This window comes from Seriola lalandi, unplaced genomic scaffold, assembly GCF_002814215.2.
Source record: "Seriola lalandi dorsalis isolate HSWRI2012SDOR001 ecotype SW California unplaced genomic scaffold, Sedor1 jcf7180002054538, whole genome shotgun sequence".
Classification (NCBI taxonomy): domain Eukaryota; kingdom Metazoa; phylum Chordata; class Actinopteri; order Carangiformes; family Carangidae; genus Seriola; species Seriola lalandi.
This window is the reverse complement of record NW_019525091.1, coordinates 180,547-194,345: the sequence shown is the minus strand read 5'-3', so window position 1 is coordinate 194,345 and position 13,799 is coordinate 180,547. Positions and strand designations below refer to the sequence as shown.

The window sequence follows — 13,799 nt, the reverse complement described above, 5'->3', positions numbered from 1 at the left end:
AGACAAAGTTTGAGTTTGGATTATTGTCTAACCTCAGTTTAGAGATTATAGCCACTGCACTGACTTAACCATTTGTCAGTTATAGAAGATGAATAGAGAGTAAATGATGTAATAACTGGGTGAATATAAATGTATCTGTCAGTAAATGGGTCAGACTCAGGTTTATTGGCCAGTTGTTCACAGTAATGTGACTGTGATTGTCAGAAGGTCTCATAGTCTCACACACACACACGTTGTACAGGGAGGTGGTGTGGTCGTCTCTTCTGACCTGCTTCATCAGGACAGGTTGTGATTGGTTCGTTGTGTTTTGCTCCACAGAGAAGTCCCCTCCCCTGATCATCATCATCATCGCTGCAGTGGCAGTTCTCGCTCTCGTCATCGGCGCCGTTGGATTCTTCATCTACAGAAAGAAGAGTGGTGAGAAACCAAACCACAGACGTCGTCTCTTTCTCCTCTGTTTTGATTTTAGACTTTGAGTTGATGCTTTATTCAGATTTTAAAAGTGAAACAAACTTCAGTTCCCAGCAAAACAGAATGTGTTTGAACCAGTGAGAGCTGCAGGGTTTACAGCCACAGTCTGAGGATCATGTGACTAAAGCATGATGGGTGAAGGGAGTGGTTACAGGAACAGAAATAATGTAAGATCTAAACAACAGGGAGAAGGGATCTGTATCAGTTTGAGTTTTAGTATTTTCAGCTGCAACAACTGAAATTATTTGTATTTTCTTTTCATTTCAGCCAAGCGTCCTCCATCTCGTAAGTAACGCTTGTTTCTACTGTGTTTTCTGTGATGTCACATGATCTCTGTAGAGTAAAAAGGTTCTTGTGTTTTGTGCTGAAGACGTTCTCAGGACTGTTTCCTGCAGTTTCAGCTGTTTGTAAAACAGAGTGAGGTCAGAGGAGGATGTGGGCTGACAGTGTGTTTCTGACCTTACAGCTGTGAGCAACCCGGAGGTCATGGAGCAACTGAATCCAAGCGCCTGAGCAACAAACACTCCAGCCTGAACACAGTGAGTCACTGCAGACGTTCAACAAAGCTGCTTTAAACTTTGTGCAAAACAACTTCATGTAATTGTTTCTTTATCCACCGTAAAACTTGTAGTTGTAAAGAAAAGCTTTAACTTTAAATGGGTTTTCTACACAGATATTTTATATTGAGTTAAATGAGATGGTTCTCAGAGTAGGTAAATACTCAGTTTACATAATGTTAAACCTTAAATGACTGTATCATGGCTGTTTTAGGTCCAGATGATACTGTCAACATGTAAATATGTGGCTTTGTGGAGCTGAACTCTCCAGACATTTACAGTCACTTCATGTGACGTTGTTCTTTGTGTCTCTTCAGGTTCATGGAGACATTCAGCTCTGGATCAAGGAGCCGTGTCCCCACATGCTCCTCCATGAACTGGGAATTCACTGATTATTCATCAAGCAAAACATAAATTCATAGAGTCAGGGCTGGAAATCTATTGGTTGGAATAAAGAGAACACATAAAAATGAATTGACAAATATCAAAAATAAAAGGTGAGAATTTAGTTTAAAATGAAAAAGTGGAATTACCACTGATAAAATATTTGCTTAGATATTGGTAAATCAAATGATTATTTTTTCTTTACCTGGGGAGAAATTAAACAATAACATTCAAATCAATGAAAGCGTCACAGCTGTGTTCAAACACAGACAGTTCATTTAGGATTTAAGATTTGTGTGTTCATCTAAAACGAACCCACCATATTTACACTTTCATATTTCTGGTGTTGGGTTTTCTTGTAAAATCAATATTGATAATACAAATCTAAATATACAGATATATAGACACACACACACCCACACACTGTACATGCTTTCCCCTTGTCATATACATACACTAGTGATATGATGATGTCACCTGGAGATAACTGGTTCCCTGTTGAATAGAATCAATCAGCAACATCCAAAAACATGCAACATGAAATGGAGATTAAGCATGTGATTGGCTTCCTGCCTGGGACTGACTCCAGGCCCCTCAGACTCAGCAGGATAGAAAATGGATGGATGCAGTTTTGCGTCACTGTGGTGAATTAACTCTTTAACTGACACATATTTCCATCTGGTCACTGCTGCATCTCTAAACAGTCACTCATTTAGTTTCCAGGAAATATACTACTTCATAACTACACATGAAGTAACATCAAATTACATATACAATGATAGGTGGTATCAACGTCGCCCACTCCCAGACACACACACACACACACATACACACACACACACACACACACACATACACACACACAAACAAGAAACACAAGCATCAGCATTTATTTCCATTTCCATGTGTAAATATATTCTGCTTGTATATTTTCTTTGAAACTGATAAAAGTTGAAATATTGTTTCGTTTAGATTCTAATCAGGCCGAAGTGAAAAATAATTTATGTCTAAATTTTCCTTAATGAATGAAGAGTATATTGTTTTTTGTTCCATATTATCCATAATTAGATGTGTTTTAAACATTATGTTTTGATTTTATTGTTGATTGTTAAAGGGCTGTGGGATGTTTTAAGATTCTCAGCACTGATAGAAAACATTTCCTGTTGGTGTTCAGGGACGAGGGACTGTTTCTCTCTCAGCTTTGCAAACATTTAGAAATTGAACAGTAACGCTCAAAATGACTTCCTGTGTTGGGTTATAGAAATTAATGTCAATGAACTTGCTGTTTCATTCCTTTTGTACTTTTGTTTTGCTCCTTTAATAAAGTCCCCAAAATTCCACATCTGTATGATTTCTGCGTCTTCTTTGATTTCTCAGTGTCTGCTTATACATCTGTGACTGAAGCCACAGTGCTGAGTATTACCCGAGTATTCACTGTTGTCTCGGGCTAAATGAACATGTCTGACCTGTAAATGTGAAACTAAAGAGCAGGAACAACTGAATTATTAAGGCAAACAGAACTGAAGAGGAAATTTGACTTGACATGGCAAGAAAATGATTGTGATGATTTTTTTTAAGACCTCGTGAAATGATTTTGCATCCTTTATGTCTGGTTTGCTGGTGTCTCTAATAAGAGAGGTCTTAACATTACGTCATAGATTCTCTTAGTTATTTGTTTATCATACGCAGCTTTTACTGTTTGATAGAGGGAATACTGAAGTGTAAAACCACTGGTACGGACTGGTAATGTAAGGTTTATACTCTATTGTCCTGCAGGGACACTTGTCTGGGGCTCCAAGCTCCTACATCACATTACACACTCAACAATATCTCACTGCACATAAACACAAATACATAAATCACACATACAAATGTACACAACAACTAAATTCACAAAGTGACTGTGGGACAGTAGTTCTATAACCAGCTGTCCTTTGTAGTAGTAGATGGTGATAAAGAATAGTTTCAGTAGTAAAACCAGTTCAAATAATAGAAGGCAATAGTTTCAATAAAACCAGATATAAAAATAGAAGAAAGACAAAAGTTTAAATGATAATAAACCCAGATATACCAGATATAGTTCTCCTACTTGTTGTATTTCAATATCTTGATGGAGGATGAAACAAACAGATTTTTACACTGGTTCAATCAGTTTGGCCTGAACCTTCAGTGCGGGTTCAGGATGGTGGATCATTCAGAATCGTCTGTGCCCCCCTACAAGGAGTTTAGAGATAGATAGATAGATTAGATAGATAGATAGATAGATAGATAGATAGATAGATACTTTATTTATTCCCCAAGGGAAATTCATGTTTCTTTCTGTTTCTCATTGTGCATGTGGACAATATATATTTTTGTATTTCATCAACATATTTAAGACGAGCTGATTGACTCATCTCTTGCTCATGCTGCACACACCCAGGCTCAGAGTGGCGCTTTGGTTTTCCCCTGATAAACCTGTTGCACTGAAATCTGCCTAGCAACTGATGACATCTGTCAGGAAATTCTCTAGTTCTGTGGCTCCTCCAATCAAGTTAATTTTTCTATGTAATGTGCTGTATGTTACACCTAGAGTATGAAACCCCCCAAAGAGCGACACTCAGCTACTATACAGGTTCATCATGTAGTTGTTCATGTAACTGAGAACGTTTTGTGTGTTTGTTAAGTTGTGACCAAAAATGATCCTTTGGTTTTGGATGTATTTTTTAAACTGTTTGTATTCTGAGTTTCACATTCAGCAAATGAAAGAAACAGCTCCTCACAGACACAGACCTGTGAATATTAAGTTGATGGTACTGATTCTTTCAATAGGAGCACAACAGCCTCCATGGGTCAAACCTGTGAGGCTGAATTCTGCATGGAAACACGTGACATCACAGCTAATCCTATTGTTTAGTGCTGCACTGTAAACCTATATATTTGATACTATAAATTATATAAGAAATCATATGTACATATATAAAGTATTTACCAGTTACTATTTACGATAATACCAGTTTCAAGATTTAGAAAAGAGGTTTGGCACTTCCTGTATGTCTGTGGTCACATTCCAGACACCAGTAAAAAACGAAACCAAATTCTGTAACAATCAGGTGATCTAAGTTTTTTCCACAGCTAAATATATAAAAATAGCAAATATAAATGAAAAAAAAAAATTTAATATAAAAGAAATTATTTATTTATATATATATATATATATCCTGTATATGAACATCGAATTACCTTAAGCTGAAAATGTGATGACACTATGAGACTTAATAATTATGTGTTTGACAGTAGAACTGGATTATTATTTACATTTTCCACAACATCCACATGCCAATAAATATTTACTAGTTGCTGAAAATGCTTTGCTTTGTTCCGAAAAAACAAATCAAGGTCTTCTCATTTTCACTTCACTGTAATGAATTTTATACCTGACACTTTTATATAATAAAGAAACATCATTTATCAGTTCAGGTGAATCATTAACGGACAGAGCAGTGAGTCAAACAACAGACTGTATTTGGAGCTGTGTGTTGTGTTTTATTATTTATTGGTAAAATTATTTCAACAGGATGTCTGGTTAATACAAATCATAAAATACTACAGTGATCCAAGCTTGGAGAGCTATAGTATCAACTTGTACTAACACGCGAAATGCAAAGAACAATGACCAAACAAAAGATCTTCACAATTTAATGATGACAATTTGACCCTGTTCTGTTCACGTTCATATGTGGGGTAACACATTTTTCTGTTCTGTTATTCGTGCTTTAAATGACATTTCATTCATGCGACATCAGAAAAGGACCACACACTACCTCACACTCTCTGCTGTAAAACAAGGTTTTAGTTTCTTAATCAAAATTAAAAAAGTGGCATCATTGTGAAACTAAAGCCTGTGATTGGACCGTTGCCAGAGTGTTGAGGTTGATCCAGGTTTAGGTCGAACTCAGAACATTCCCTTCCTGTAGCGATGGATCAACTCTGACACGTCTTCCTTACACACCTTTATCCAGCCGTCCTCCTGCATATGGTACACTAGACAAACACACACACACACACACACACAAAACACAGAGATGAAAGCTCACGATAAACAATGACAATTTGCCTTGTGCTCACACACCACAGCTTTATACACTTCAGGACTGTACAACATTCAGTCTTCTCTCAGTTTTTTGTAATTACGTTTTCCACATTTAATGAATGTTTTTTAATAACTGACAGGAGAGAGATGACAGGAAATGAGGGGAGAGAGAACGACATGCAACAGAAGTCTCTGGTCATCAGTTTATTCATTTCATTTCAGTGATGAAGTGAGAGTTCAGTTTGGATCAAAGTGAAACTGACTGACCCACATTTTGTGGGTTTAATCAAAGTCTTAAAGACAAACACAACAATACTAAGTTGAGGAAGACTGTCAGAGTGTACTCACTGTTGACCACCCCCCCAGAGTAGGCGTCCCTGTGTGTAGCGTGAGCAATGCCCCGGCGGCCCAGTTCATACGCCTCCTCTACTGTCATGTCTTCCCTGTAGCCGCTGTCCACCACACCGTAGGCGTAACTGTTCCCACAGCCGGTAGAGAACATACGGCCAGACAGACGCGTCGCATTATCATCCACGTAGTACAGACCAGGGCCCTGGAGAGCACACACTCATTATATGGTCTGCAGGAACATTATGACTTTATATAGGGGCCACACTTTCTGATAAGTCTCCAAACATGAGCTGCGTACGTTATTTCACCAGTCCATTAGATTCTGAGAACACCAGTACCTCCAAATAGAGGTGTAACAATAATCACATTGCCACTAATGTAATGTAACTAATCTAATATTGTCAGGATTGTATAACTGAGTCTTTGAAGAAATTATACTTATGTAAGAATATGCGGTATAGGCCAGCTGGTGGTTTCAGAACCATATGGTGCCTTTTATGTGTCATGTGGCTTATCTAGTCAATATTTCAATGTGTTGTGGTTTAATATGTGCACAGAATGTATATGTACAATATTGTAAACCACACACACATTTTTACAGTCTGTAACCTCTTCCTTGTTTTAAATGTTATTTGTCGATTCAAACAGCTTTGGAATCACTTTTACAGAAACTGATCACAAACCATTTACAACACTGTACTACAGTGACAGCAGGAACATCTGGATAATGTTGCATTGGTGTTTACTGTACTGTGGACATTTAACCCCTCTCAACAGATCACTGTACGGTCACTTTAAAAACACTATGGAAATGTATATACAAACCTATGGGAGACAGTAGAGCTTTAGATTGAGAACAACACTGTGTATGTACATGGTTCATCCAAAAATTGACTGTAATTAAAAAAGTGTTTGGCATTTGATGCAAATACTTGGTTTTTAGACGTGTTTACCCTCCCTGGTTTCTAAAACCAGCACTCCAACCTGCTAATACCACAAGGATGTTTCTTTACCAGTAAGTAGGAAACAACTCGAGGCTCTGCTTCATTTGAAGTGATTGAAAACAGTATAATGTTTCAGGCTCCCAGCTGTGCGGACACACACACACACACACGCACACAGCTTACCTCTTTGTCCCATCCACAGATCATGCTGCCCATGGAGAGGCCCATGCCTCTGTAACCCAGCATCATGTTGGACAGCAGCTTCGACGCAGCAGCGACAGAGATCCTGTGGTTGTTCCTCAGCCTGTACAGCCTGGATGAGATCATAATAAAACAAGGTAGCAATCAACTCATTAGCAAATTAACTGACAAATCAATCAGCCATGTAGATGGTCCTGAACTTACAGTCTCACGACACTCCCCCTGGGTTTATAAAGACACTAACTTTTGACTGAAGTCATGACGCACCACAACAGGAACTAGATAAAATACATGGTACAAGCAACATGCAACACAGCATCAAACCTGAGTAAGAAAGCTTGTGCACACAAGAAATGAAATTAACGTCCAGGCCAAATACACCTAAGACGCAGCACCCATGGCCGATGTGGACCGTCCCAGAAGAGTTTTAAGAATTTGTACAATCACAGGATCTTTATTTGACTTTGTCAAACTGCTGTGAAAGACAGAACCTCTCTCGCGCTCCTGACATTATACTGGGCAACATCTACTTATTATCTAAGTTAATGATGTTTTTTACTGAGTTGTCAAACAAGCTGAATGTGGGCGTCTTATCATCACATAGAGGCACAGATAGATAGAAGAAGAAATAGGGGACTGACACACAATGGGTCCAATATTCCAAACACTGTGACGGACCTGCATTCTTTAGCCAGGAGTCTCTCCCAGTACTGGCAGTCTGCAGCGCTGCCCGACATGGTGCCCAGCAGGTAGGGGTTGATCTCGATGACCTTGTTGACGTCGTTGGATGCTGCGGAGACACGTTCGGAAGAGGGACACATTTAGTGACTAAGATTGAAGCACTGTAGCAACACCTTGGTCGCACCTGTTGCCTTATTTACATTTTGTGACCATTTATGTTTCACATTTTAAACATCCTCCTTAAGACCACTGGTCATTGAGTTGATGAGAAAGTATTTCTGATAGGATGCACAGTAGGTTGAGGATGGCTGGTCAATATGACTATTCACTCTGTAACTATACAGCTGCTCATTAAGCTTATGAAACAATATCAAAAGACTGTCTATGTACTGGCTAATCTCTTTTTCTCACATTTCCAGCGTTTCCAACCAATTTCCAGGTCAGAAAGAGAAAACAACCTTTTTTTCATTTACCCAAGTACCGTCCAGCTGAGGCTCTGGAGTCCACAGCCACGATCACTCCATGTCTGAACTTGAAGGCCAGGGTGGTCGTACCGTGGTTCAGGTCAATGCACACACCTCCATCACCTCCATTACAGGACTTGAGAAACCCTGAGGGCTGTAATGAAACCAAAGATTGTGAGTGTGTGCGTGCGTGCGCGCGCGCGTGTGTAAGAGAAGATGACAGTGGAATATCTATCATTACCTAAAATGCTCTGACAATAACTCGTGATAGTTGAGATAAATGCATGATAGGACATTTCATACGAGGCTGACACTGAAAACAAGAGACGCGTGAAATCACCTGCACCACGCTGCGTCTGACGCTTCATGCTCGTGGCAGTTTTACCTGACAGATACCTGATTATTAACTATTAAAAAGTCATGATACTCACGTCTACTCCCAGAGGTACAGAAAATTCTTGAGTTTTGGTCCCAAAAGTGTAGTGGTTGGTTCGGTCGACGAGCGGCGTCTGTCCCGCTGGAAGAATGCGCCCACGGAGTTCAGAATAAGACTTAAAACCACTTACATCGAAAAGAGCCATCGTCTATTAAAATCGATAAACTATAATCTATAAATATTCTATAGTGTATGTGTGTAAGTTTTCCAAAATAACGAAGACGATTGACAAAGCGTCAGGGGTAATTTCCTTGTGCGTAACAAAGAATTCGAAAGTGAAAGGGTTTTTAAACTATTTCACTCCAGACGTTTACTCGTAAAACAAGATGAAAAACCGGTCAGCAACACAAAACCTATGTGCATCTGTTAATAAATGCACATAGCCAACCGTGCTAGGTTTTAATTAAAAGTTCCTCAATCAAAATTAATTCAAAAAAACCCTCTGTGGTGTTAAAAACTGGCTCAAACCGAATAAACCAATGAGAAGATTTGTATATATCTCATCATCAGTCTCCAGGCGGAAATGCAGCACTCAGGTTCTGGGAAGCCATCAGAGGTCAATGAGATTATTGTTTGCATATTTCATAGTTATGAAGAATATAATGCAGTCAGGTTAATGACAAAGCAGAATGTGTAGAATAAGATAAATTAACAGGAAATGCAGCACAGTGACCTATAGGACTAATGGTACAGGTAAATTGAAATACTACAATGAGACAGTAAATAATTACAACGTATGAAAAGAAATGAGGCAACAGGGATCAATCAGATTTTTTTTTTTAATTGTTTTTTATTTTTCCATATTGTAAAAACATGTTACAACCTTCTCATTACAGCCTTGTAGCTTACTGTAGTGCTGCAGTAACGTCTGCACGGACTCTTCCACATCACAGAGAAGCATAGCAGCAGAGTTGAAAACTGGATGACTGTACTAATCAATCATCCGGTGAATAATGATGCAACGGTCGTACTGCTAAATGTTGTGGTGTGGCTGTGCATCCCCGGTCAGGCTGTATCCATCCGCTGCACGGTCTCCTGGACAACCTCCAGCTTTAAGGGGACTACTTTCTCTGTGAGAACTGGGGTCGTGCCTGCACGATATTTGTATTTCATTTTCCTGGATAGACAGACAGAGGGATAGATAGATAGATAGATAGATAGATAGATAGATAGATAGATAGATAGATAGATAGATAGATAGATAGATAGATAGATAGATAGATAGGGGCCAAGTCACAATTTTGCACATACGTTTTTATATCCTTAATGTTGCAACATCACACTGCCATAACTCACTGAGAAAGACCTCTGATCTCTGCAGTCATGGTTCAACATTAAAACTCTCCAAAAACTCCTTCAAATACGGATCACTTACTAAACTTACTCAACTCTCTTGTAGATCTCCTGTAAAGTCATACTTGTACCTGTTGTCGTTGTACTCTGACTCCTGGTAGGGTCTGATGTAGTCCACTCCTTGTCTGGTGATGACACAGATGTCGATGTTGTTGCCTGAGCCGAGGTCATTCATGATGCCAGCGTGGATGGCAACACGCACCAGCTCCTTGGCCTCCTCCAGCTTAGAGAGTTGAGGGAAATCAGGGAAGTGTTTTTTTTTTTTTTTTTTAAAACATTTTCTCAACTGCTTGTATAATGTAGAGGCTTATTCTGCCTTCTGTACTGCTGTACTGCAATTATTCAATTAAAAATGTCCAACAGTAAGTGAAGTCATTCTGTGATTGTGTCTAAATGATGACGACAAACAGTGACGGTCACAGTGTGTAACTACAGTTGTCCAGGAGCCATACCTCCAGATCGGGTTTGAACCCGTCCTCTAAAATCCCAAGAGCAGCCAGATCACCAGATCCTGCAGGAACACACAGTAAAGCCAGCTGAAACACAGAGTGGATGTAGTCTCACAGTGACATGCATATCTGAAAATATATCATTTATATAGTTAAATATAAAATAACAAAGTCATTATCTCTGACACTTTCACATAAAATGTTAGCAGTGATAGGTCATCAGTCTATAGAAACTCTTACTTCTGCAGTTTCAAACACTTGGTTTGTTTAAAACCCATTTAATTCACAAAATGACACATTTGAAACACAAAGACTAAGACCTGAGTAGTGATGGTCGGCACGACTGAACACACGACCCCCAACAAAGAATAAAGGAAAAAGATGTCACAGAAACTGTACTACAGAACAGTGTTATATCACATACCCATCGCAAGGTAAGGCACCTTATTTACACTCCCATACGGCCCCACTGTGAACAGGTGGTTCCCAGTGCAATCAACTCCTCCCAGTATAAGATTGGCACCAATTTGGCCGTGATACCTGAGGGCCACAGAGATCACACAAGGGAAGCCAGATGAACGCCACAGTTTTTCAATGAACTGTAAATTTACAGAATATGACTGCTACTGTAACATCTTTAATCTTAACTAATGTTATTGTTCACATTCATTCATTCATACAACCCCTGATACAGGTACATGTGCGTGTGCGTGTGCAGCACAAACCTGTACAACATGTCCTGTAGGATGTTGACGGCCATGACGACGCGAGGGTTCCTCCCACTGTTCAGCGAGAAGATGGTGAGGTTGGAGGAGAGAAGCTCTGTGGTCTTCTCTGTATCTGCTGCTGTACCTGCTCCACAACAGCTAGAGAGAGATAGAGAGAGAGAGAGAGAGAGAGAGAGAGAGAGGAAGAGGAAGAATAGATATGTGGATAAAAGATGAGGGGAAAAAGAAAAAGGAATATGAAGAGTCACAGAGGGAAAGATTTCAGAGGAGATGGAAAACTACAGGGAGGCTTCTTTCTTTAGCCACTATGTTGAATCATCAATCACAGAAATCCATAACACAAAAGATAGTGTGACTTATTTATCTTCTTCTACAGTAGCCTCAACAACCCAGAATGCAATGCAACCACAGAATGCATCAATCTGTCATCAGTAGTGTGTCACTGTTATGTCACTGTCTCTCTCAGCCTTTCCAATCTAAGTACTTGGTTGGATCTAACTGTTGTATAATTCACAACAAATGGAAACGTATTGAACATCCCAGAATGATAACAGTATCTGAAGGTAGATTTCTCGCCTCGTGGTTTCAGTCTAACACTCACTCTTACACTTACTATATATTGGGAGCAATGTAGTGGATCTTGGCGCACATCTTGTCGGCCACCACTTCGCTGGAAGTGGCTCTTGTGTCTGCTCCCAGCACCACCCCATCCTGCACCAACACAACAGAGTGTATTAGTTAAATAATATTACAATGCGCCTGGTTTGTTTGAAGATAACAGCTCCATGAAGACACGGCCTCAGTCTCTAACCCTCTGGGTGACCTTTGGGAAAGGCACTAAAACCTGATCCAGTGGAGCTGTCCAGCCACCAGAGGTGGATAACTGAATGAACTGGGAAGCTCCCACATGAAAATGTCTGCAATTGTATGAATGACTGACGTGTTGTGTTGCACATGCACAAACACACACGTGTAGAATGGATAAGTGCTTCCATTACATATAATAACTTAAAGGGCCACACCAGGATGTTTGCATGTTTAATCCCATTTACTTCAACTGTGGACATCTTACACTACTGCTGACTATTGTCCAACACATACAAAACCATGAGTGATTATACGTTTCACAACTTCCAGGCAGCCATTGGTGAAAGTATGAAAATTAACTGCAGAGATCTTAAACTATTTTGACACAGTTAGACCAACTGCATTTATTTTTTATCAAAGTTGCATTGTAGAATTAAAGGTTTGAACAAGAAACTTCCCGTGTTGTGTTCAGTGATGCTCCAGCATATGACATTTACTGTGTGAGTTCAAAGCTAAACAGCAACATTTTACAAACAAGAAACTATTAAATTCACAGTAATGTTTTTGTCCATGTCGGGTTATTGATGGTCTTTAATCTGATTTTGTGGCAACATAACTTATGCAGTGTGCGGTGCCATTTTGTGATTTGCAGGCTGGAGAGGCCTTGGATAGATGCACTGCTGCTGTTACAGCATCATACAAGATAAATAACCTTAACAACAGAGGAAACTTACACGTTTGTTCTTTCTGCAGGTTTCTATTTATATTAAACAAGAATTAAAAAAAACAAAACAATGGCTGACGAAAGGTATCAAATCAATCTGGTATCAAGTATCAAATTTATAGTTCATACACTAAAACATACAAAGTCACTGTTTGATCCGTTCATGTTTGTCAGTGCGGTTTACACAGCTTTGTACTTGCCTTGAACACCACTCCTGCTATGGTGGTACCTGTTTTCAGAGGTTTAGGTGTCTGTCCTCCTTCAAAATGACCCTCTAATGCAGCATTTCTACAGAGAGGGGCAGAGAAAGGGAGGAGGGGGATCAACTGATGAATATAGTGTAGTTATAATAACACGTTATCACCGCAGCCTTTCATTGATTTACTGATAAACAAGCAGGAAAAAGTTACTTTCACTTTTGATCCCGATGAAAAGTCCGTGTTACCGTCAGTTACATATTTATTTGAGTCATTTCTGACACAGCGTGATGCTCAGAAGTCTTAAAAGAAGCTCATACCTGGTCGCGTTGTCGAAATTGAAGCCAGCTACAGGGGTCTGGACATTAGATAGCGCCATACTGGATCTGACTGCGGCTTCTCTGCGCGTCTCAGTGCGCCTGAGGTCGCTGTTCTGAGCGTCACCTCGCCGTCCTCGCTTTCGATTTTGGAGTGAAAATGGAGAAACGCTGCACGGACTCACACGTCAAAGGAGTCAGCACAGGGGTGAGTAAATCCGGACCGGTTCACTACGATCCGTTTCTACTGAGGCAGCACCGAATCCTATTTACACTTAAAATGATCTATAATCGATTTCGCGTACGAACAGGTGATGCTGTACCTGAATAGTAACCTGGTAACCAAGTGAAGTTACATCGACAGGATGTTCCAGGTGTTTTTGTATGAGTACATGTAATATATTATCTCTAAACGAGTTTATTCTTTATATTTCTAAAGAAAACGACCGGCTACACTTTCATTTTCAGTGTGAAAAACCCCTCCCAGACAGAACTCCAAGTCCCAGAATTCATAGCCTTTTTCAGTCTGCATGAATGAAAATGAGGTCACCAGAAATTAGTATGCCTGTGATAGTGCATTGCTATATTTTTCTTGTGTCATATTTGTCCTCGTCTACAATGTTGGAGAATCACAAATCACAACAACCCCCCCCCCCCCCCCCC

The 13,799-nt window shown here is 39.7% G+C and overlaps 3 protein-coding genes and 1 long non-coding RNA gene across 4 annotated transcripts in view; 2 read left to right on the top strand and 2 right to left on the bottom strand.

The window, feature by feature from the left end:
- The first annotated feature begins 259 nt into the window (after positions 1 to 259).
- LOC111661211 (uncharacterized) lies at positions 260 to 2,752 on the top strand. The gene is made up of 4 exons (XR_002761203.2): positions 260 to 417; positions 739 to 756; positions 938 to 1,010; positions 1,346 to 2,752. It is a non-coding gene; the product is annotated as an uncharacterized LOC111661211 (long non-coding RNA).
- Positions 2,753 to 4,916: 2,164 nt separating this feature from the next.
- On the bottom strand, positions 4,917 to 9,015 carry psmb8a (proteasome 20S subunit beta 8A). The gene is made up of 6 exons (XM_023414698.2): positions 8,557 to 9,015; positions 8,135 to 8,279; positions 7,659 to 7,770; positions 6,963 to 7,092; positions 5,833 to 6,037; positions 4,917 to 5,435 (listed from the first exon to the last, which is right to left on the bottom strand). The coding sequence occupies exons 1-6, from the start codon at positions 8,704 to 8,706 to the stop codon at positions 5,347 to 5,349; spliced, it is 831 nt and encodes a 276-aa protein (XP_023270466.1). The 5' UTR covers positions 8,707 to 9,015; the 3' UTR covers positions 4,917 to 5,346.
- Positions 9,016 to 9,322: 307 nt separating this feature from the next.
- psmb13a (proteasome 20S subunit beta 13a) lies at positions 9,323 to 13,271 on the bottom strand. The gene is made up of 8 exons (XM_023414699.2): positions 13,140 to 13,271; positions 12,823 to 12,910; positions 11,705 to 11,802; positions 11,089 to 11,229; positions 10,788 to 10,903; positions 10,367 to 10,425; positions 9,986 to 10,137; positions 9,323 to 9,678 (listed from the first exon to the last, which is right to left on the bottom strand). The coding sequence occupies exons 1-8, from the start codon at positions 13,196 to 13,198 to the stop codon at positions 9,567 to 9,569; spliced, it is 825 nt and encodes a 274-aa protein (XP_023270467.1). The 5' UTR covers positions 13,199 to 13,271; the 3' UTR covers positions 9,323 to 9,566.
- psmb12 (proteasome 20S subunit beta 12) overlaps positions 13,205 to 13,799 on the top strand; it is a 4,413-nt gene continuing 3,818 nt past the window's right edge. Inside the window, exon 1 of the mRNA XM_023414700.2 lies at positions 13,205 to 13,344. Within this exon, the coding sequence (XP_023270468.1) occupies positions 13,297 to 13,344 (48 nt within the window). The 5' untranslated portion in view covers positions 13,205 to 13,296. The remainder of the gene's footprint in view (positions 13,345 to 13,799) is intronic.